We start from the raw sequence: 23,492 nt of genomic DNA, 5'->3' as shown, positions 1-23,492 counted from the left end.
ATGGAGAAAACTAAACAGTTAACTTAATTCCATGTTTTAGTTTCCAGTCAGTGTAATGGACAAGATTTCTCTTTTCTTCTTTCCACAGTCTCTTTCTATTTGATTAAGATGTCCTGAGACTACATTTGGCCTACATTTATCTCAATCAATACCATTATTGAAAAATGGCAAACTTTTCTTTTAAGAATATATATACACATATTTAATCAAGGTAAAATTCACATAACATAAAATTCACCATTTGAGCCATTTTGGTGACTTTTATTATTTAACAGTGTGGCAAAACCATTGCCACTATCTAGATTCAGACCATTTTCATCACCCCAAAGGGAAACTACATGCCCATAAAGCAGTCACTACCTATTCTTCCCTCCTCCCAGCCTCTGAAAACAACCACTATGCTTTCTGTCTCTATGGATTTGCCTTAGGAGCATATTTCTTTTGGAATCTACTGAATTCTGTATGTAATTTTTCCAACTAGAAACTGTAGACTACTGTGTATATTTTTGTGTGTGTGTGTGTGTGTGTGTGTGTGTGTGTGTGTGTGTATGAGAGAGACAGAGAGAGAGAGAGAGGAAGCAAGAGAGCACCCCCAATGAGAGCCAACAGTCATAAGAAATTTTGCAAGGTCAAATCTATTTGAAATGTTCAAACAAAATGAAGACCTGGGAGGATATTTATCTTTCAATAGGATGTCTGTAATTTAAAGTGGATGTTGAACTTAAACTTCTCAAGAGCCATTCATTCATATTACAGAAATATAAAACAGTTCTTGAAATTTGCCTGTTATACTGAGAAATATTTTTGAATGGAAATGTGGCTTTATAGCTCCTAAGTTAATGTAAAAAGGTTCACATCCAACAGAAGCACTGTTCTGGATCGGAGCCCTTCCTGTAATAGTTGGTGATAATCCTATTACTTTTTTTCTTTGGAGCAGTGGAATACTGACCATTCTTTATTCTGCCTTTGTCCTGGTGAGCACATCTGATATGGCAGAGGAAACTGAGGATGCCTGACCGGTAAGTGAAAAGGCAACTTAAAAATCAAATGTTAAAACCGTTTGTATTTCCCAACCATAAACACTTTAAATGAATTTTAAATAGCTATAAACATTTTATTCTGGCTGGGATTTTTAAAAAGTTGGTTAATCTAGTTACAAACTTTAAAAAATGTTGAAAATGAATTGGCAAATGGTCTTTAGGGTATCTATTATTTTTTGTAAACTCACTTAAAACTTGCATGACTTTCTTAGTTAGATTAAATTGATGGGAAAGTTGTATATTCTGTGTTCTCAAAAACATATATATAACTTTTGGAAGAAATCTTTTCAACTGGTCAAATGTTTTCTCAGAAGGAGGAAGAGCCTGAAGGGTCTTGTGATTAAAGCAGTGCTTTGTAATCTAGCATGTCAAAGCCAAAAGAGCTCTGTCATTTTGCACTTTCTGAATAGTTTGAGGATTTTTATTCTATTTTCATTTTCAATTCCTTTCCATTTCATAAGCCCCAACTAACATATCTCAACTATTCCCATTAATTAGGATTTAAGATTCCCCTTTCACAGCTCATTCACTGGTTTTAATGTCAGGAACCTTGCTTGTTTTCTTTCCAAAGTATCTTTTCTACTTGCTTCACTGCAGTATCCCATCTGTTCTTTATAACATTCTCTCAGTTTTGGCTTCTGGGAACTCCTTGGTGACAACGGAGAACAGAGACTCCATATCACATTTTGAGGTATATGCTGACTTAGCCATTCTTTCCACAAATACTTCTCAAACAGTGTCTACGGGAAGTAATTTTTTTTTTAAATCAACCGAACTTTTAAAAAGCCATCTGGAAGTTGGGGACAGCATGACACGCCTTCTTATAACATGTAATAATTAATGTAAATCACTTGGAGGTCCTTGTTGCTGAGACATGCTCTGACAACTTGTGCAAACTATCATTATCCTTTGTGCCTTTCTTGAGGACCTGTCAAAAAATTCATCTCTAATAAGGGATCGCCATAAAGTGGAGGGGTTTATTTACCAGTTCACTCCTTCACTTTAGTTCAGTCATCTGAATATACTTGGGCTTATTCTCAAGGATGCATGTATAAATGACCCTATTCTCCACGGTCAGCAAACCAAAACCTCTCTAAACTGGGAGAAAGAACTTGAACGTCGTGTGAAAGAAAGGAAAAAAAGAGGGCTTGAAAAGGAAAAAAGCAGTGAAGAGCAGAAGTTAAACTGTAACCCCTATCTCTACTCACCAGACCACATCCCAACCGAATCCAGCTGCACCCACCCGTAGACCTTTGGGGCTCCTGATTGAGAGTGCAGATACAGGGCACATACTTATGCGTGGCTCCCTTTACTACTGGCTGTCAGTCTGGCCTGTGCTCAAGGTGTGGCTTCTGGTTGGAGTTTCAGTATGTAGGGTCCACTCCCAGGGTTTTGGTGAGATTGAGAAGGGTAAGGTAAACTACTGGCAAAAGGGGCTGGTATGCCCCAGGGGTTGGTTTGGCACAGCAGGAGAAAAACGAAGTCAACCACGGCTAGAATCTGGTGTTAGAGTCATTCACCTCACCCTCCAGGAGGCCACCGAATGGCTTTATCTGGACAGGGACAGATCCAGGGACACAACTGGGACAACCGGTATTCCTGGTAAGCCTGTCACTGGGGCATCTGGAGGTTAGGTGGGGAAGGGACGCGCGCGTTGGGGCGGGGTGAGAGGGTACAGAGGGAGAAGGAATGATGGTGAAGGGCTTGCTGGGGCTGCAGCGTCCTCATTCTGTTTCCAGGACGGATTTGGAAGCCCCAGTTTGGCGATACAGGTAGGTCTGCAACTCGCCGCGGGACTTCACCTTTGCAAGTCTCCGTTTGCAAGCCACCCCTCTGAAGAGGGATGACTCTGATCTTTGCGCCCCCTTCCTGCCCTTTGATTCTGGTTCTTTGAGGGAAGCCCTGCTATGCAGTCCGGGGAAGGAAAGGCATTCTCTGCCGGCACGCGGGCCGGAATGGGAAGGCCAGGAAAGCGGCCTCTGTGGCATGAATTATATTTATTTAGATACCTGTATTAAAAATTACTTTCATTAAAAAAGGAATCCCCACCCACCAAGCTCGGGCTGGAGCTTTGCACTGCGACTGTTCGGCAGCCGCCCTTTCCCTGAACGGCCGGGTAGCCGATGCGCAGCGCTTTCTTCCAGCACCTGACGCTTGGTTTCGCGCAGAATCTCCCCACGCCGCCCCGCCGGCTCCACGCGCCTTCCTCCCCTTCCCAGACCCACGGCCAACCCCCGAGGTTGCCCTCGCGGCTTCCTGGAGGGCGGGAAAACCCAGGGAGTGGAACGGGTCGAGGCGAAGGTCTCCGCAATCCACGCAGGGTGTCTGCGGCCGGTTGGGCGCTTGAGCCCGGGGTGGGCGATTCCTCCGGGGAAGGGCGTGGGGACGGCCCAGCGCGCAAGGTTGACGGAAGCTCGCCTCGCGCCGCGGGGACGCCCGGGCGGCCCTGAAGGGGACGGGGCGGCCCCAGTCGGCGGTCTCAGGGAGCTCCGCCCTCTACTCGGTATAAGAGCTGGGCCCGGCCCACAGCGGCGGCGGCGGCGGCGGAGAGCTGGCTCTGGGCGTCCGCTAGGCTCGGACGACCTGCTGAGCCTCCCAACCCGCTTCCATAAGGCTTTGCCTTTCCAACTTCAGCTACAGTGTTAGCTAAGTTTGGAAAGAAGGAAAAAAGAAAATCCCCGGGCCCCTTTTCTTTTGTTCTTTGCCAAAGTCGTCGTTGTAGTCCCTTTGCCCAAGGCTGTTGTGTTTTTAGAGGTGCTATCTCCAGTTCCTTGCACTCCGGTTAACAAGCACCTCAGCGAGAGCAGCAGCCGCCGCAGAAGAGCCAGCGGGGTCGCCCAGTGTCATGACCAGGGCAGGAGATCACAACCGCCAGAGAGGATGCTGTGGTGAGTGGCGTTGACCGAATGCATATGGTGGAAATCCAGGTTGGCCTTTGGAGACAAGCAACTCTACACAGGTTCTGGAGGAATGTGGCTCTGCTGTGAACCATAGCTTTGTCAAAGATCCTTTGACTTATATTTGGTGGACGTTAAGGAAGAAAGGAACTTCAGGGTGTGGGAAAAGGGGTTTGCACACAGGCACGGATGGAGTAGACTGGGCAGTTTGGATTGCCTTGTGTAAAAAAAAAAGACAAAAAAGAATGTTGAAACAAGAGTTTCTTCACTGTATGTGAAATGCGAAGTTGGGCAGTTATTGACTAGGTCATGCTGAATTTAGTGAATGGTATTAAGTGAACGAAATACATCGGTTCATAGGTAACTTGATAAAATGTACGTGGTTTGTCCCGCAAAATAGTTTTTAATAATCATGTTCTAATAAGATCAAATGGATAAGCATTCTGCCCTCAGCTCATTAAGTGACTACAATCGCTTTTTCTCTCCCCACCTGTGTCTTTGCAGGATCCTTGGCCGACTACCTGACCTCTGCAAAATTCCTTCTCTACCTTGGTCATTCTCTGTCTACTTGGGTAAGTGAGAATGCATAGTCTTACAACATAGTTGCGCAATTTTTTTATTTCCTTTCGTTCCAGCCAGTTGTATTAAGCCAACTTCCAGTTTTGTCAAGCAGTTAAAGAAATAAATCATCCAAGTACACATGCTTTAATGGAAAACGTTATTTACGTCGAAGATCTTTCTCCATCAGTGTTAGTTAATACAACTTAATTATCAGATCATCGTAGTTTATGTAGACAGACAACTATCCAGACAAGATTAACAAGGAATGGAATATTTGCCTTGTTTTTAAATTTTAAATTGTATGTTGCATTAGTAGCCTTAGTAAATAGACATATCTGCTACAAAAGATGGATGGATGTTTCGTATACCTTCTCTTCTTCACATTTTAAAATATTTTTTTTTTGTTAAAATTTAGTTCCAGCGTGCAGCACCATGAGAATATAATAGAATGGTAGAGTGACTGACTTAGGCTAATAATAACAGTCTAAGATTAATTGAAACATAAATGACCCCAGAACAAATATCTGAATGACAAAAATTCTGATCTTTAAAAATGTTATCTATAGTTAGATAAAGTTTGGGGCATTGGAGGCTATCTTAAAATTAATCATCCAATGAATATCAGCAATGGATTTACAGTTTTCCCTCTGACTTTCTAGGTCATCTTGGAAAAGACCTAGTGTTTCTGTAGATCTGGGCTCCTAAAACTCTCTCCCCAAAATAATAAACTAGAAGGGTGCTAGATATATGTTTAATGATGATTAAAATCTTTAACATTAAACAATTATTGTTTAAAAGCAATACATCTGGCTATATTCTGTCCATGGCTCATATGTATTTAACTAAAAAGAATGGAAAGATTTTGAGAGTAAATTATTTGAATGTTATTTTCCTTTTAAATTGGAAACTTTTATTGGATCATCCTTAAGACATGGATGGAAACCACTGGAAGACGAAATCTATACCCAATGCCTTTGAGAAATTGTTAATCTACATTATTGGCTCTGTAAGAAATAGCAGTTTATAGATGACATTTTACAAAAGCAAGCTCCTATCTTACCAGAGGCTTACGCAGGGATGACTCTGCAAATACATGTAAACAAAGTGGAATTGGTGTGAGTTTGTTTTAATTCCAACAGCTGATGATGCTAAGTAGAAACCTAGTGAAACAACCCTTAATAAATCAAAAGCAATAGTTTGTTCCCCCAGTTTAATTCAGTAAATATTAAGTATTAATAACAGGTGATGGAAATAGTATCTGAAATTCTCAGCCTGTAGTCTGGCCTAGCTCTTAGAGGAAGAAGATGCCTCTCTTCCAAATACTGATTATGGTTTATGTGACCTTTGGTTAATAGGTTAGGAGGTCAGATTTGCCAGAAAACCAGTGGCACTGTCGTTGTTCCAGGAGGATATTTTGTCATGTTCATTAAAAGTCCCACAAGAAAGGTGACACATGCTTATCCCAACTTTACAGTAAGTCGAGCAAAGGAAGTTCTCATGAGAAAGTTGGATTAAACAAACGGCAGCAACTACAATCATATAAGGTTTAGTGGATTTTTACTCCTTTCCACTGCAAAGGAGTGCAAAAGAGGAATGTGTCTAACACTAGGTAATTATACTTTTTATGTTTTTTCTCTTGTGTGGCACTCTGCCTGATTTTATTGCAACAAAACATTTATGTTTCTGTATTCTGTGTGTGTGTATGTATTTTATATATATATATATATGTATGTATGTATATATATGCATTTCCCATCCCACCCTGCCAAATCATGATTTCTTATACACTGAACATAGGGGCATTAGAGTAGAAGGTTGCCTCAGGTTAGTTTTGTATGGGATTGAATGCCTTTTATTTCTGACTTCATTTCTATCTGCCAATGGATCAATGCGTTTTACTCTATGCTGTCAAAATACAAAGCAGTGTAAGAAGTGGATCCTGGCTAGGTGCAGTGGCTCACGCCTGTAATCTTAGCACTTTGGGAGGCTGAGGCAGGAGGACTGCTTGAGCCCAGGAGTCTGAGACCAGCCTGGCCAACATAGAGAGACTCTATCTCTGCAAAAAAATTTAAAAATTAGCCAGGTGTCATGAGGCACACCTATAGTCCCAGCTACTGAGAGGCTGAGGTAGAAGAATTGCTTGAACCCAGGAGTTTGAAGCTGCAGTGAGTTGTGATCACACCACTACACTCCAGCCTGGACAACAGAACAAGACCCTGTCTAAATAAAAAAAAAAAAAAAAAAATGGATACTATTGTTATTGTCAAGGAGCTTATAATACGTTATTGTCAAGGAGCTTATAATACGATTTAGTATGGACTTTAGAAAAGATATCTAATAACAAAAAGATGACAATGTAAGACAGTGAAAAAGAGGGGCCAGTTGCTTATATCTGATATCATGATCTTATAGACTCTCCATTTAAACCCCAGTATATCTGCATTTCTCCAGCCCTTGCTTCCAACAGCCCTCACTTCTTTGTTCATGGAGGCCTTTGTCACCACCAGCTCCATCCTACTTTATATTTCCTCATAGCAGCACGTGCCCTGTGCTAGATTTGCTTTTGGTCTCTGTTTACTGGAATGTGAGCTGCATGAAAACATGGACTGTGATTTTTGTGCACTGCTGAAGCTCTAGTGCCTGCAAGTGTCGGGTACATAGTAGCCACTTAGTAAGTATTCATTAAGTAGATTAAGGACCATGATCATTCATGGACAGTTATTAGGTTTGCTTTCAGCTCTCAGTCCAGTGGGGGTACATGGACACATAAACAGGTCATCCAAGTTTGGTGAGGATAGGTGGGAAGGCAAGAAATAGAAATAAGGAAGGATGGGCACTTGTTCAATATTTACACAGATTTTGCGCAAATCTTGGGCTTTTTGTGAACATAGAATCTGTTGTTTCTTAAAGCCTAAACCCGTTGGAAATTGGGGTAATGTGAGCAATTTATTTCTTTCCATCAAAGAAGTGGTATGGCATACAAGAATAAGCAAGATTCAAAATTTTAATAGTATTTGTCTTGATGGCCTGCTTTAGAGGACTCTAAGACAATTAAAAAATACAATAAGAGTAAGATAAAAAGAAAGAAGCAACAGTATTAGAAAAGTGTTTCTTAACCTGTATGTTAAGAAAGAGAAAATTCACTGACAGAGGCAACCTATCATTTGGGACATTTATGTGTTTTTGTCTTTTCCTTGGGAGCTATTCAGAGGAATGGAGATTAGAATAAATTACCTCCCCTCTCCCCATCCCATTTTATTCTAATCAAATCTAAATTTGCTTTTCAGGTTAAAGATTAAGTAACAGCTCCACCCCCCTGCTGTTGTGACAACTCAAAATTACTCCAGACATTGCCAAATGATCCCCCGGGGAGGTGGGGTGTGGGTAGGAGAAGCAAAGTCATCTCTAGTTGAGAACTACTGGTCTACACAAAGATTTTTGTAAATGATTGCTAACATGTATCAATTTAAGTTTCGAATGTATAAAGTTATTATCCTGGCTTCATTAAAATTTTAAAATAATTTGACATACCAGGATAGTATTTGCTTCTAATACATGGATTTTTTCATGAGGATGTTAACAGACTTTGGGAAGAACTAGGAGTATAACTGTTTCCATAGGGTCAAATCTATGAGGCCTGGAATTTGGTTTCCTATGGTGATTCCCAGAGATAAGTTATGATGGAATATGGTTGTCCTCCTTAATGTTAATTTCGGAAGTCAGGGATGGAGTCTAAAATCTGATAATAAGGTCCACTGTAGGTTTTTTAAGACATTAATTTGCCTAATTCACTTAAAAGTTTCTGTTAAATCACATTTCACGGTAATGACCTCCAAAATTCCCTGTATTCTCCGGAGTTTGTGTGAAGAAATAAGTACCTTTTTCCCCCTTTCAAAACTCATCTGTATTAAAATGTTAACTACTTATTTATGCATTTAAGTTTATTTCTGACATCACTGTTTATGCAGTGCCAGAATTTGCCATTGTTACTCTCCTCTTTCCAATTGCTCTGCTGTTTTATGACTTTCAAATTATGACTTTATGAAATATCATAGGTTTTAGGATATTAGATGTAAAAGAAACCTTGGAGATCATATAGTCCATTCCTATCATTTTACAAATTGGGAAACTGGCTTTTTCTTGATGTTCAAGGTATACTAATGTTTGTGAACTATACCGTGATTGATTTCTGGTTCAATAGCAAACTACTTTATGCCTCTGCAATCAAGATAGGCAAATTCCAGGCCTCAGGAGAAACCTGCCACACAGGAGAACACGTTTTTGTATCAAAAAGCCATCTTCTGCCTGGAAACTGCGTTTTGTTTCTAGAATGACAAAGAGAATGTACCGTTCATTAATACCTTGCCTTTTCAAGTTTACTTAATAATTGGGCAAGAATATTTTCCATTGTGCTGGGATGAACAGTTTCAACATCTGATCAGTATTCAATCTAAGAGTAATTACTGACTTTGAAAGTCTCATAATGTAGCCAGGAAGTGCCCTTTTGATAAGGAAGCAACTTCCTGAGTACAATAGACTAGGAACGAAAAATATTCCATCAAAACATTTTCTCTTTTCATTTAAGGGAGATCGGATGTGGCACTTTGCGGTGTCTGTGTTTCTGGTAGAGCTCTATGGAAACAGCCTCCTTTTGACAGCAGTCTACGGGCTGGTGGTGGCAGGGTCTGTTCTGGTCCTGGGAGCCATCATCGGTGACTGGGTGGACAAGAATGCTAGACTTAAAGGTGAGTGTTGTTATATAATTAAAAGCCCTTATATTCATGGGAGCAATGCCTGAGCTACCTCTGTAACAAAGGAAACAGCAAACTAAGAGAGAAACAGCTGTGGCCAACCCAGGGAATGTCTGCACGCCACACCTGAGGGACGAGGGCTTAGATGGCACCACCTCTGGATGGAGGGTCCCATGGCTCCCACACAAAGTTGGGATGCCTGGACATTGACCTAATAGATTTTTTATCTTTGGCTGTTCATAAATTTCATATGTTAATGATTAACCTTGTAGCACTTTTCTGAGAACCACATTAAACATTAAAAGTTTGCTTAACTCAGGCTGCCTAACTATGACTTGCACTGGAGTCCCTTTAGTGTGATGTTCCTGAGACAGCTTTAACATCTGTTCTTTGGTTACTATGTTTCATGTAAGAGTGTGTATAAGGGAATTGAAAACTAAGAATAGCTTCAAGGGAGAATAGTTGAGCTTAGATCACAAAGAGCTGAATTATAAATTTTGTAGGGAAAAAGAAGAAAGAATAATATATTGATATTTGTTGTAAGCATTAGTCCTGAAATCATGTCATTTTATATAGGAAAGAAAGTAATTGAGCAATTAAATTTTCCAGTATATAAGGGAAATATGGATAATCATTCAGGGTAAATTTTCTTGAATTGCTCAGTTGATAATGCCAAGACCTGACCATGCCTGACTTAGGTGTTGGCAAAAGATTGAGGTTTCATTCTTTCAGTGCAAGATGACTGCTTCTGGACACAGAGCAACAGGCTTATCAAATTCTAGGACTTGATACTAGTAGGAAAATGGTCAAGGGTGAACATATTTCTGTTTTTAGAATGAGTAGACCAGAACACATATAGAAAAAAGTTCTGTAATCTAGAAAAAAAATTACTTCTTTGTATCATTATACATAGGAACACAGGAATATTATACATAGAAACCTTTAATCTAATGATTATTGAGCACTGCAATCATAGATTAGGAAAGAATATTGAATTGGATGAAGAAAAGTGTGGTAGGATAACAATTTCCCACTTAATCCTATATAATCAACTCATATATTACTCTTTATGAAAAATGTTTCCTGATACCTCTGGGCTGAGTTTACCATTTCTTCCTCTGTGTTCCCCTGAGGCTTTGTTAACACCTCTGCACTTACACAAATATAATGATCTGTTCACATATCTTTTCTTCTTCTGGTCTGTAGGGTCCCAAAAGCTAAGAACCTTATTTGGTTGACATCTGATCCTTATCCAGTGAATGAATGCATGAGTGAATGAAAGAGTTATATGTTGAGATTTTATATCAGACTGCTTTCAGAAAGCAGTTTATTTTTTCTTGGGTCTTTGATATGACCTTCCAAGCAAAGATGAACTATATTATCCTTGAAGACAAGAGCTGTAATTATCCCTTACATATAGAACTTCATATTTTCCAAACTGCTTTCATAAGTGTTTTATTTGAGCATCATTATGACCCTGTAAAGTAAGGAAGACAGGTATTACCATCCTCACCTTCTAGAAGCAGGCATAAGAGACATTAGGGAGTATCCTGTCCTAGATCATCTACCTATTGAGTGGCAGAGAAAAGGCTACCAGTTGTCTTTATCTGTCCTTACTTCAGCGCTTTGTCTATATGGGTGCTTCACGTTAAGAGAATTGCCATCTGTGATGGAAGGGGTAGCTTATAATTTCGTAGCAATGGCAAATAGCATTAGTATGCAAAGAAATACACTGCTGATTTATTCTTGGCAAATTTGTGTGTGTCTTTTCTATTTATCCATACCATATTATCAGATTCAGCCTGCCATGTAGGAGGTTGTGGACTTCATAACTTCCTCTTTAACCTCGTACATGTTATTGTTTTACCTTAAGCAACAAAGAGCTGAAATGTGGATCATATCTATGTCATACTACAGCTCTGTTTATGTTAAACGTTTAAGAAGATAAGCCAAATGAAAATGTAGTCATTATGATAGACTTCAATGAACAGAGAAACTTGTGGTACTTCATCATTTTGGTTGCATATTTACTGGCCTGGTGTGATCCTCAGGGTCGTATTGGAAGTAGTTGAGGCAGGACTGACTTCAGAAAGATTTTCTTTTTATCTGGTAATAATTATGTCTGTGTATTAATGTATTATAGTAGAACAATTATGTGTGAATAAGAACAGTCCCACTGAGACATTTTGATGTAATGTACACTTTGTCTCTTCCTCTGCACAGTGGCCCAGACCTCGCTGGTGGTACAGAATGTTTCAGTCATCCTGTGTGGAATCATCCTGATGATGGTTTTCTTACATAAACATGAGCTTCTGACCATGTACCATGGATGGGTTCTTGTAAGTTCTCAATGAGATTTTTGATGGCAGAAAATTGAATATTTGGTAGTGGTAAAGGGTGAAAATATTTTGAAGCTTTTTTTTTTTTTTTTTTTTTTTTTGCGAATGTAACCTTTTAATATTGATTTCTGTGTCTACTGTAATATCCCCTGTAGTTTGTTTTGTTGTTGTTTTGCCCACAACAGGCACTCATTAAGTATTGTTTGAATTTAAATTTTGTCCTATTGGTTTTTATTGGCATTTCTAAGAGTTTACTGTAGAATTCAGTTGTTTGTTTTCAACTTTTTAGTGACCTATACTTTGTTCGTGCTATTTAAGAAATGTTATCCATTTGTATATTAGTCAGTCATAATTGTGTTTCTCCAATAATAATTGTTACTTCTGTTTGGGAATGTCAACCAGATAACTTTTCATGTTGTGATTTCATAAAAGCTTGGTGGAAAAGAGGAGAGGGATGGGGTGTGGTATAAACCATGCATTTGATGTCATATTGAATCTTCTTGTGTATATTTGGATTGATATTATAGAGTTGCAAAACCAGGTAGGACTTTAGAAATCTTTGAGCCTATAGCCTTTGTTTTGTTGAAAAAATTAAGGCAAAGTGACGTAGTTGATTGCCCATTGTCATGCAACTAGAAGGTGTCAGAACTATGACTTAAATACAGGTGTTTTCAATTCCCCTTCAACATTCTTTTCAAAGGCAATATTTGTGGGAGAAGTGTTCAAAACCACCATTGTGTTTACATTTTATAGCTGTATTCACCTATTACAATTTTTATATTATGTGTACTACAGATGATCTAGATGATATGATTAGGACATTATGCCCCTTGACTACTGGTATTCATTCATTGTTTCATATATATAACGTAAAATGATTTCTTATAAATGAAATCAAAATACATTTTTTATTATTTCACCAAAGGCCATTTTAAACTACCTTGTTTAGTGACATATGTACAGTGTGGTAAACTGACATTATAACTCAATGTTTTCTTGTCATTCTTTAGACTTCCTGCTATATCCTGATCATCACTATTGCAAATATTGCAAATTTGGCCAGTACAGCTACTGCAATCACAATCCAAAGGGATTGGATTGTTGTTGTTGCAGGAGAAGACAGAAGCAAACTAGCAAGTAATTTGGTTTTCTCTTTCAATTAAATGGGCATGTTAGGATTCACTTTAAATCGGTGATGATAAATGAGGCTGTAAGCCTTTTATTTTTGTTCTGGGTATTTTTTAAGAATGATAAATTGAAAGCATACTTTTTTTTCTTACCTTATTGTCAGTTTTAGTGCTGATGTATCTCACTGTTATGAAGTTAACTTACAGGATAGCTAACTTCTCTTTTATCCTACGCAAACTTGGCAAATGGAATAACTTTTTCTTTCCTTTTTTTTTAAAAAAAAAATTCAGTCAACTTTCTAAATGTTAATACTTAGAACAGTGCAAATCTGACATGAGATTTTACTGGTCATACCTGTGAATGTTATTATTGATGCTTATCAATCATATGGATGTTATTTTTCTCTAAATAAAATGGAAACAACTTAATTGTAGGAGAGACTCTGGAAGTTAATCTTCTACCTTAAAGTTATAATCTATAACTTTTATTACATTATGTACAATGTAATATAATTGCTGTTACAAATACCAAAGAAATAGAGAACACAATATAGTTTTTAAGAAGCTTACCATCTTAGTTGTCCATTGGAAATATAAATAAGTGGTCAAAGAACATCTGAAGAATGCTTACAAACAACATGTCCTATTCTGTCAATATTACTTAGGCTCAGAATAACCTCCCTCACTCATTATTGCCTGCCGTCCCCTCACATGACACACAGACAGAATTTGGATTGATAATTACACAGGGGAAAGGAGGAAGGGTACACCTCCCTACCTGTCAGATCAGCTGAGTCAACTCTGCTGATCACTGAGATAATGCGTATAACACACACATTACCCAACTCTCCTGACAGACAAGTAAACCATTCTTGATGACTTAAATGACTTACCCCAGGATGCAGAAGGCAAGATTATGTGCTGGGATTAGCTTTGTTTGGACCATTTGGTTAAAAAAAAAGTTAGAAAGGAGGGGTGAGTGAAGGAGAACAAAGTCTGTGGAAGGTCTAGAAGAAGAAGAATTTGCCTGAATCATCACTTTGTGGCTGCAGTATTCTTATTAAGTCAGAAATCCCACAGTGATTGATATAAAGGATGGTGTGTATGTAAGATGAATTTAGCATGTGTGAATCTGTATCACAGGAAATTCTCTCTGGAGCTAAAATCATGATTCTCATTTACTTTCTTCCTGTGATCATTTATAATGAGGAATAATTTCATGTCTTTTTTGTCACATTGAACTAGACGAACTTGTCCTTTTTTGTTTACTTTCTCTTTTTAACACACTATTTAAAGCATGTAAAATATATCCATGTTTTAAAATTCAAAGGGTACAAAAGGATATATTTTGACAATAGATCACATACATATTTGTTGGAATGTAGTTGACTTTTACAATGATTATTCTATAATTTATGCAGCAGCTATAGATAAAATGAAAATAAAATAAAATAATTTTCTTTCACTTAACTGATCTTAACTAACTCATTTGACTCTGTAAAGTCTGAAATATGAAAAAGTTAACCAGAATTTTTAACTTGTCCTAATAACTTGTAATTTGTCCTTGTGTGTGTATGTGTGTGTTTGTATACACACACATAAATATAAATACAAACATCCCACATAACTCTGTGGGATTTTTCTATGAAGTGATGTCCCAGAATAACAACAAAAATATGACTGGTCGTTTCTCAGCTGTCTCTCTTTATATTAGGAATTATTGCAGGGTGGAAGAATCTAGGCTATTCAGTCTTTTTCTAACTTTCTGATGTTTTCCAAGTTTAGGAAAGGAAGTGAGATATTTGTTGAACTCTTGTCCACTCTACATTAGCTTTTAGTAAGTGGTGCTCTTTCACATCCAGCCAGCAGTGTGGGCTGGTGGACTAGTGAAGGAAAACTTTCTGCATGTTTCAAAACAGGAAACAGAAACTTCTTTAGTTCTGAAGTTCAGCAAGTATCTAATTATGGATTTTTTGTGCCATTTCTGCTATTGCAGAGTTAAAGGAGAACAGAGAAAAAGGAGGAGGATAAAAAAAAATGGGACAAAGAAGGGGGAAAGTACATCTAGAAGGGACTCCCCCTGCTGCCTTGGGTTCCTGTGAGGTTGTGTCTCTGTACACAGACGCACCTACTCTAGGCAAGAATGGTTTATGTTTATGCAGGCTGATTTTTGAGGTTGTGGCAAAGAGACCCAGGTAGGGGCCTAGGCCGGGCAGGCTTCACCTGTGTGTGTTATGTGTAGAGGGTGAAAGGGGAGGGGTATGCGCATGAAAAGTAAAAGTTGTGAGCTGATTGCTCCCATTTCCTCATCACAGTGTTTCTTAATTTTAGAGATTGTTTTAAAACTAGAAGCTGTATCACTGAGGGTAAAAGAACAGGAGGAATTTTTCCCTGCCAAGGTTAAAAAGTTTTAGAATTTCAGTGGCATCAGTCCAAAATACAGCAGTCATTATCCAGTTTAGAAAGTTCCAGAAAAGGTGTTATTTTTTCAAATAAATACTGCTAACTAATCTGTTAACTAATTAGGTATTTTCTAGGTGCTTGATTTAGTACAATATTTTACGATAACTTTCTCTTGTGCCACGTTTGAATCTTACTTCCTTTTCCCAGACTTTTTAATTCCATCTATTGCTTTTTTTCCTCCTCCATTTCTTTTGAGGCTCACTCTTTATTAGCATCTTCTGAGATTTTTCTTGCCCATCATTCTAAAAAATAATCTGACAGTTAGCTTGATCAAGTATGTATGGCAGATAAATTTTGTGTTTGTGTGGTATTGATTAAAAATCTATTTCATATATGAAGTAGACAAACCTGCTAGCAAATTAAAAAATTTTTTTTCTTCTATGAGATGTAATATACCCATTATAATATAAGTAGTTATTTAATGTCATGTTCTGTGCCACAGCTGTAGCTGAGAACAGTTAAATTGGAATCAAATGAACACATATTTATGTGCTTATGTAAGACTAAACATAAATTGGTAAAGAACATATATTTGCATATTCATAAGACTGATTCTTTTCTAGCCTGCTACCAGTAAGATGATTAAGTCTTTTTTTTAAAAAAAAATATTTTATCCATTCTGAATCAGAAAAATTAAAAGCTGTTTTCTAATACAACATTTCTACTGACACCTACATATTATTAACTTCCTAAGTATAATATAAAAGATGGAAATTGGTGACATTGGGAAGCTCCACGAGCTCTTGAAAACTGAAGTAGTGAAAGAGTAAGAAATAATTTTAACTAAAATAATTTATTGTTGTCGTTCTGGGACTTTAAGATTCAAATATATGTGTTCTTTAGTTACTTGCTTTTTGGATTCCAATTATTGAGTTATTTGGATAAATTCCACACTTCTCTGTTGGCTTATGAGTTGGAAACTTATTAGTTAGTGGGAGGCAGATGGTAGTGAAGCCTCTGCAATGGCAGTCCAGTGTAAGATCAATGAAGGCTGCCTTTGCCTCTCAAGTGAAAGGTGAAATATGTCAAAGTTCTCCTGTTATCATATATGCAATATGTACTCATAGGGCTAATTGGAAAGCAATTGAGGACCAGGAAGAATTACAGAAGGAATAAAGACAATCTTCTGTTAATGTACTTCTTTGTCACGTATTGCTTTTCCCTTAAGGTGACCCAAATGATTGCTTAAGACTTGTCTCACTAATTTTCACTCTGTTCTGTGAGACAGGGAATGAGAAAGTAGATCACTTTCTTTTTGTTCTAAAACTTTTGGTTTTATTTTATTTTAATTAATTTTTTATACTGATACATAATTGTGCTTATTATGGAGTACATAGGGATGTTGTGATAAGATGAGATGGAGATACATCTCTATCATCTCAAACATATATCATTTCTTTGTGTTGGACATTTTTTTAACTTCCTCTTTATTTATTTTGTCCTCCACCCTGACTCAGGAATACATTCCCATAGTCAAATTCTAGACTATTATCACCCCTAAATTCTCTCCTCCAATAATCTCAGTCTTAGGCATCCATATCTTGAAAAATCACCTTCTATCGTTCCAGCAACTTCTTCACTACCACAGCCTCAACAATCCCTCAATATGGTTGGCACCTACAAACCATTCATTCCACTGCCTTTTCACTGTCCATCACCTCTCTCTTGTCTCTTTCTTACCCAGCTTAAATTTCAAGGCCAGTCATGATTATATGATCATCTCCTGGCATATATCCTTAGCTCAGTTGGCCCCCTCTCGTTTTGTCACTTTTGTTTTGTAAGACTATGGTTAAATCCAACTTTCCACAGTAGAGCATGGCTGGAAAAAAAATGCACGAACTTGCTCAGTATTCTCACTTGAGGTTCAGGGCCACAGAGTTTGTCCTTTCATGCTTCCAGATAATCACACTTTTTTTTTTCTCTGATTCTTTCCTTCTCCACTTTCCTAGAGGACCATTCACAGTTGTTTCTCCTCTCTCATCGCATGTTCAAGTCCTTCTCCCCCATCCTCACTTTCATCAATGACCTGGCTTTGTATTTTGCTGAGAAAATGGAAGAAATGAGAAGAGAGCTTCTGTGTGATTCCACCATCATATCTCTCTTCCTACCTGTACCTGAAGCTATATATGTGGCCTCTACTCTTGTTACTATTGATGAATTGTGTTCCTGTCTAAGAACAACTCCTTCAGTTATGTGGTAGATTCAGATTACATCCCTTAACTACTGTATCATTCCAGGCAGCACATAATCCTGCTCTAAGTTTGCTCCTCTTAAAAATCCCTATCTTTAGCATACTTCCTTCTCTGGTACTCTAGTTCTTTGTTCTTCTTTTTGTGAAAACATATCCAAAAGACTTGTCTATTTCCACTTCCATTTTTTGGGAAGTACCTTGCTTTCCATAAGGCCACGGAAAGCATTCACATTGTGCTCCAGGGTATGACTCACTGAAAATACAAATGGTGTCCCCTGGGGTTGGCACCAGTCTCTTAAATCAGCTTTATTCAGGCATTGCCCTTATCGTTCTCCTTTTTTTGAGGTCTCCAGAATCTCTCATGTGACCAAGCTAGTGTTTCTTCTCAGTGCTTCTCTTTGCTGTGATGCTCTTTTTTTCAGTGAGTCCTTCTCTGAATACACACACACACATACACACACACACACACACACTTGTTGATTTATTGTATTTTCTTTCCTGTGAGAATATAAACTCCGTGAAGATAGGGAAGGATGTTACTTGTCTTCCTTACAGTGTTAAGAATTGTTGAGAATAATGCCTAGCTTATAATAGGCATTTAACATATATTTGTTGAAAAAAATGAATGTAGAGTTACTGCTGTATTCATTTTAAAAAGCTGTTAGACTGATTTTGCAATTCCAAGCAAATTATAATTTTTGAAGCAAATTTAGTGGGACTTGACCCAAACAACAAATATTTTTCTAACAAAATGGCTTTCTTACAAATGTGCTTTTAGAAAACCACATTTTAGTAATCTGTACTCTTGGTTTACAGGTTTGTATTGTGTAAATGGGCAGTCTTTGATGGGTTTGTACACTTACCTGCCTCTTTCACCTGCTTCTCTAGACATGAATGCCACCATACGAAGGATTGACCAGTTAACCAACATCTTGGCCCCCATGGCTGTTGGCCAGATTATGACATTTGGCTCCCCAGTCATCGGCTGTGGCTTTATTTCTGGATGGAACTTGGTATCCATGTGTGTGGAGTACTTTCTGCTCTGGAAGGTTTACCAGAAAACCCCAGCTCTAGCTGTGAAAGCTGCTTTTAAAGAAGAGGAAACTGAATTGAAACAGCTGAATTTACACAAAGGTAAACTGAACACCATGATCACTCCTTTTGTTCTCATGTTCAGACCTTAAATGTTGGTGAAGATCAAAACTATTTTGAATTTGTATCAGGTTTTATTATCAGTGGGGGCCGGATGAGGTTAAATATATCACTTTGGTAGATGAGGCAAGAGCAGGCTTTTGAGGATCTAGGGAAAAAATCTGGGTTGAATCTGGTGGAGTTGGAATGGGTCGCCTAGCCCTCTTCCTTGATGTTAGCAGTAGTCATAGAGGTTCAATTACTTGAGAGATGGCTGGGCAAAGCTAAGTCAGGCCTGGGAAACAAAAGTGGGGAAAAAAAGAGAATGAAAGAATCCCTTGGAGTCTGTGAGGAGGGAGTTATGTGGTCATTTGTAGGATAGTGGAAGGGAGTGAGGACACAAAGATGGGTATTTCACTGGAGAAGAGGCAGTTGGGCTTCTGGGTAAATGGAATATTTTACCCAACTCTGCAGGGACCCAGAAAATAATATGCTCTTTTTTTTTTTTTTTTTTTCTTCTTCTTGAGATGGAGTCTTGCTCTGTTGCCCAGGCTGCAGTGCAATGGTGCCATCTCGGCTCACTACAAGCTCTGCCTCCTGGGTTCATGCCATTCTCCTGCCTCAGCCTCCCAAGTAGCTGAGACCACAGGCACCCACTACCATGCCTGGCCACTTTTTTTGTATTTTTAGTAGAGATGGAGTTTCACCGTGTTAGCCAGGATGGTCTCGATCTCCTGACCTTGTGATCCTCCCTCCTCGGCCTCCCAAAGTGCTGGGATTACAGGCGTGAGCCACCGCGCCCAGCCAATATGCTGTGTTTTCTTAGACAATTTTTATATTTTATCTGGTGAGTTTTCCTGCTGTTTACTTTGGTGGGAGTATAATTCCTAAGAGCAAGAGAGAGAGAGGAAAAAAAAGAGGGCTAGATCAATAGTATTTTGTTTATTTAATAAAAATGACACTTGATGATTATTCCTTGGCTGGAACTCTTAGATTATTAGTAAAAGAAAATACATATTATAATGTATAACCAAGGGTACCCATTGGGGAGGGGAATAGAAGGAAAAAAATACTATTAATAATTGGCTTTTATTTCTACATGTCCTCCCCAACAAAATAATGATACCTTTTATTAACAGATACTGAGCCAAAACCCCTGGAGGGAACTCATCTAATGGGTGTGAAAGACTCTAACATCCATGAGCTTGAACATGAGCAAGAACCTACTTGTGCCTCCCAGATGGCTGAGCCCTTCCGTACCTTCCGAGATGGATGGGTCTCCTACTACAACCAGCCTGTGTTTCTGGCTGGCATGGGTCTTGCTTTCCTTTATATGACTGTCCTGGGCTTTGACTGCATCACCACAGGGTACGCCTACACTCAGGGACTGAGTGGTTCCATCCTCAGTATTTTGATGGGAGCATCAGCTATAACTGGAATAATGGGAACTGTAGCTTTTACTTGGCTACGTCGAAAATGTGGTTTGGTTCGGACAGGTCTGATCTCAGGATTGGCACAGCTTTCCTGTTTGATCTTGTGTGTGATCTCTGTATTCATGCCTGGAAGCCCCCTGGACTTGTCCGTTTCTCCTTTTGAAGATATCCGATCAAGGTTCATTCAAGGAGAGTCAATTACACCTACGAAGATACCTGAAACCATTATTACAACTGAAATATACATGTCTAATGGGTCTAATTCTGCTAATATTGTCCCAGAGACAAGTCCTGAATCTGTGCCCATAATCTCCGTCAGTCTGCTGTTTGCAGGTGTCATTGCTGCTAGAATCGGTAAGAAATCTCTTTTTATATATTAATGAACTAAAGTGTCTTTTTGTAATGTAGGTTCAGAGAATCCATTAATAAAATGATCTGAAATGTTCCCTAAATGTTAATTTAAGCAAAATCCACTATTATGAAATTTTTATTTTACATATTTATATATGTATTTTGTTTTATATTTTATTTTATAGTTTGAAAACCTGTATTTGTTTACCTTATTATGTACATATACTTAAAACATGGTTCAGGCTTGAACATTTTTTCTAAATGAGTCTCTTAAATATTCCTTTTTTTTTTTTTTTGAGACAGGGTCTTGCTCTGTTACCCAGGCTGGAGTGCAGTGGTGCAGTCACAGCTCACTGCAGGCTCGACCTCCTGGGATCAAGCAATCCTCCTGCCTCAGTCCCCCAAGTAGCTGGGACTACAGCCATGCGCCACCTTGCCTGGCTAATTTTTGTATTTTGTAGAGATGGGATTTTGCCATGTTGCTGAAGGTGGTCTTGAATTACTGAGCTCAAGGGATTACTTTTTAAATGTAACTTAATTTATAAAAGATATTAGCTATATTAATTATACTGCCATCTAGTAGAGTATTGATACTGCAATAACCCTAACAAAAAAAACTGTAGTTTAGAGAATATTCCCATGGGACAACACTAAAAACATAATGTTTTTAGTGTTTAAAAGAAGATGTGAAAGTAAGAAAAAAAATCCTTCAAAGGTCTTCTCTAGCCAATATGTATTTATTATATACTTTGCCACACAAATGGATTTTATAGCCCTGGAAGGAAACATAAAGACTTCTTACAGAGCAACATTTAAGTAATCATTAATAGAGTACTGATGAGTTATCTCTGAATTCACTCTTGAAATGAAACTGTTTTTATCTTGTGATTCAAAGCAGTTCATTAATTTATTGGAGATATTAATTTCCAGGCAAGACAGCTTTATTGTTTGGGCTTTAGAACTCTAGCAGTAATGTAACAATGGTTTAAAGTTTCCTTACACTTTAACCATAACCATTTATTAGGTCATTTGAAACTTTAAAAATACTAGTATTTATACTATAATGGGATTTAGTGTGTCTCTGACTTCAAAGTTTTGTTTTTGTATCACAGAAAAACAGAACTAAGAAGTTTGTTGATTAGACTTCCTTTTGTCTGTTGACTGTAAAAATCATTTATTGAGGCCACTAATAACCCAATATTTATTTATGAAAAATAATTATCTAAGGCAAGGCTATGGTATATTTAAGGTGGCTTAAAGACAGTCAGGCTGAAATGTATATTTTGCATATGTCAACTGATTTTTATCTGTAATTTGAAATGTATGCCTGTAAACTAAAATCTAATCTTTAAAAAAACATTTTATTATAGGTCTTTGGTCCTTTGATTTAACTGTGACACAGTTGCTGCAAGAAAATGTAATTGAATCTGAAAGAGGCATTATAAATGGTGTACAGAACTCCATGAACTATCTTCTTGATCTTCTGCATTTTATCATGGTCATCCTGGCTCCAAATCCTGAAGCTTTTGGCTTGCTCGTATTGATTTCAGTCTCCTTTGTGGCAATGGGCCACATTATGTATTTCCGATTTGCCCACAATACTCTGGGAAATAAGCTCTTTGCTTGTGGTCCTGATGCAAAAGAAGTTAGGAAGGAAAATCAAGCAAATACATCTGTTGTTTGAGACAGTTTAACTGTTGCTATCCTGTTACTAGATTGTATAGAGCACATGTGCTTATTTTGTACTGCGGAATTCCAACAAATGGCTAGGTGTTTCTCTCCGTTTTTACCACAGCTGTGCCTTGAGGACTAAAAGCTATTTAGGAAACCTAAGTCAGCCGAAATGAACTGGTTAACTTCCCTTATGTTTAGGCATGGAAAAAAATTGGAAAAGAAAAACTCAGTTTAAATACGGAGACTATAATGATAACACTGAATTCCCCTATTTCTCAAGAGTGGATACAATCTTACCTGAAAGAGTGAATTCAGTTATCCTTTGGCAGATTCTTATCTGTACTAGAATTCAGATATGTCAGTTTTCTGCAAAACTCACTCCTGTTCAAGACTAGCTAATTTATTTTTTGCATCTTATTTAGTTATATTTTAAAAACAAATTCTTCAAGTATGAAGACTAAATTTTGATAACTAATATTTTCCTTATTGATCCTATTGATCTGAAGGTATTTACATGTATGTGGAAAAACAAAACACTTAACTAGAATTCTCTAATAAGGTTTATGGTTTAGCTTAAAGAGCACCTTTGTATTTTTATTATCAGATGGGGCAACATATTGTATTAAGCATATGTAGCACTTCACAGCATGGTTATCATGTAAGCTGCAGGTAGAAGCAAAGCTGTAAAGTAGATTTATCACACAATGAGTGCATACAGACTTCAAATATGTTAATAGTTTGGTCATAGAACCTAGAAGCCAAAAGCCACATAGAAGGGCAAGAATCCCAATTTAACTCATGTTACCATCATTAGTGATCTGTGTTGTAGAACATGAGGGTGTAAGCCTTCAGCCTCGCAAGTTACATGTAGAAAACCCACAATTGTAAAGGTTTTGTCTTACAAATCACTTGATTTACTTTTAACACACTCAGGTAGAATATTTTTATTTTTACTGTTTTATACCCAGAAGTTATTTCTGCATTGTTCTACAGCAAGAATGTTCATAAAAGTATCCCTTTCAAATGGCTTTGAGAAGAACAGAAGAAAAAAAGTTTGTATATATTTTTAAAAATTGTATTAAAAGTCAGTTTGCAACATGTCTGTACCAAGATGGTACTTTGCCTTAACCGTTTATATGCACTTTCATGGAGACTGCAATACGTTGCTATGAGCACTTTCTTTATCCTTGGAGTTTAATCCTTTGCTTAATCTTTCTACAGTATGACATAATGATTTGCTATGTTGTAAAATCTTTGTAAAAAATTTCTATATAAAAATATTTTTAAAATCTTAATTTCTTTTTCCTGAATTCTGTTCCCCAATTATTTAACAAGGCTTTTGTTACAGAACATCTGTTTTGGATAACTTGTTTTTCTCTATAAAGGGCTACAGTGTCATGATTTTTAGTGTTATCTCCCAGTTCATATTTCTAGTTTATGGTGGCCTGGATAAAAGTGTAGTAAACATGAGGCCCAGCACTCTCTCTTTGACTTTGAATATGCCACACTAAGCACTTTTAAGTTCTCACTTCTG

General features: G+C 37.8%; 2 protein-coding genes across 4 annotated transcripts; both read left to right on the top strand.

The window, feature by feature from the left end:
* The first annotated feature begins 1,459 nt into the window (after positions 1-1,459).
* On the top strand, positions 1,460-3,710 carry LOC116269178 (formin-like protein 18). Of its 2 annotated transcripts, none has more exons than XM_031651405.1 (2): positions 1,460-2,642; positions 2,780-3,710. In XM_031651405.1, exon 2 carries the CDS (start codon positions 3,164-3,166, stop codon positions 3,488-3,490), a length of 327 nt encoding a protein of 108 aa, XP_031507265.1. In that variant the 5' UTR covers positions 1,460-2,642; positions 2,780-3,163; the 3' UTR covers positions 3,491-3,710. The 2 variants fall into 2 exon arrangements, with proteins under 2 accessions (XP_031507265.1, XP_031507263.1); XM_031651403.1 differs by having other exon boundaries at positions 1,477-2,642.
* Positions 3,475-23,253, top strand: SLC40A1 (solute carrier family 40 member 1). 2 transcript variants are annotated; one of them, XM_017946712.2, is made up of 9 exons: positions 3,551-3,928; positions 4,442-4,509; positions 5,973-6,107; positions 9,084-9,243; positions 11,473-11,588; positions 12,599-12,725; positions 18,258-18,503; positions 19,640-20,287; positions 21,655-23,253. In XM_017946712.2, the coding sequence occupies exons 4-9, from the start codon at positions 9,093-9,095 to the stop codon at positions 21,966-21,968; spliced, it is 1,602 nt and encodes a 533-aa protein (XP_017802201.1). In that variant the 5' UTR covers positions 3,551-3,928; positions 4,442-4,509; positions 5,973-6,107; positions 9,084-9,092; the 3' UTR covers positions 21,969-23,253. The 2 variants fall into 2 exon arrangements, with proteins under 2 accessions (XP_009180849.2, XP_017802201.1); XM_009182585.3 differs by lacking the exon at positions 5,973-6,107 and having other exon boundaries at positions 3,475-3,928.
* The last annotated feature ends 239 nt before the right edge of the window (positions 23,254-23,492 follow it).

Source organism: Papio anubis, chromosome 10 (genome assembly GCF_008728515.1).
Source record: "Papio anubis isolate 15944 chromosome 10, Panubis1.0, whole genome shotgun sequence".
NCBI lineage: Eukaryota > Metazoa > Chordata > Mammalia > Primates > Cercopithecidae > Papio > Papio anubis.
Note: the sequence above shows the minus strand (reverse complement) of the source record. Positions and strands in the feature narration are given on the sequence as shown.

Coding starts and splice junctions, on each gene's coding strand:
- LOC116269178 (XM_031651403.1), top strand. CDS start 2,336: ATGCGTGGCTCCCTTTACTACTGGCTGTCAGTCTGGCCTGTGCTCAAG. Junction 2,643..2,779: donor TGGGACAACCGGTATTCCTG/GTAAGCCTGTCA, acceptor TTCTGTTTCCAG/GACGGATTTGGAAGCCCCAG.
- SLC40A1 (XM_009182585.3), top strand. CDS start 3,886: ATGACCAGGGCAGGAGATCACAACCGCCAGAGAGGATGCTGTG. Junction 9,244..11,472: donor CAAGAATGCTAGACTTAAAG/GTGAGTGTTGTT, acceptor TCCTCTGCACAG/TGGCCCAGACCTCGCTGGTG. Junction 20,288..21,654: donor TGTCATTGCTGCTAGAATCG/GTAAGAAATCTC, acceptor ATTTTATTATAG/GTCTTTGGTCCTTTGATTTA.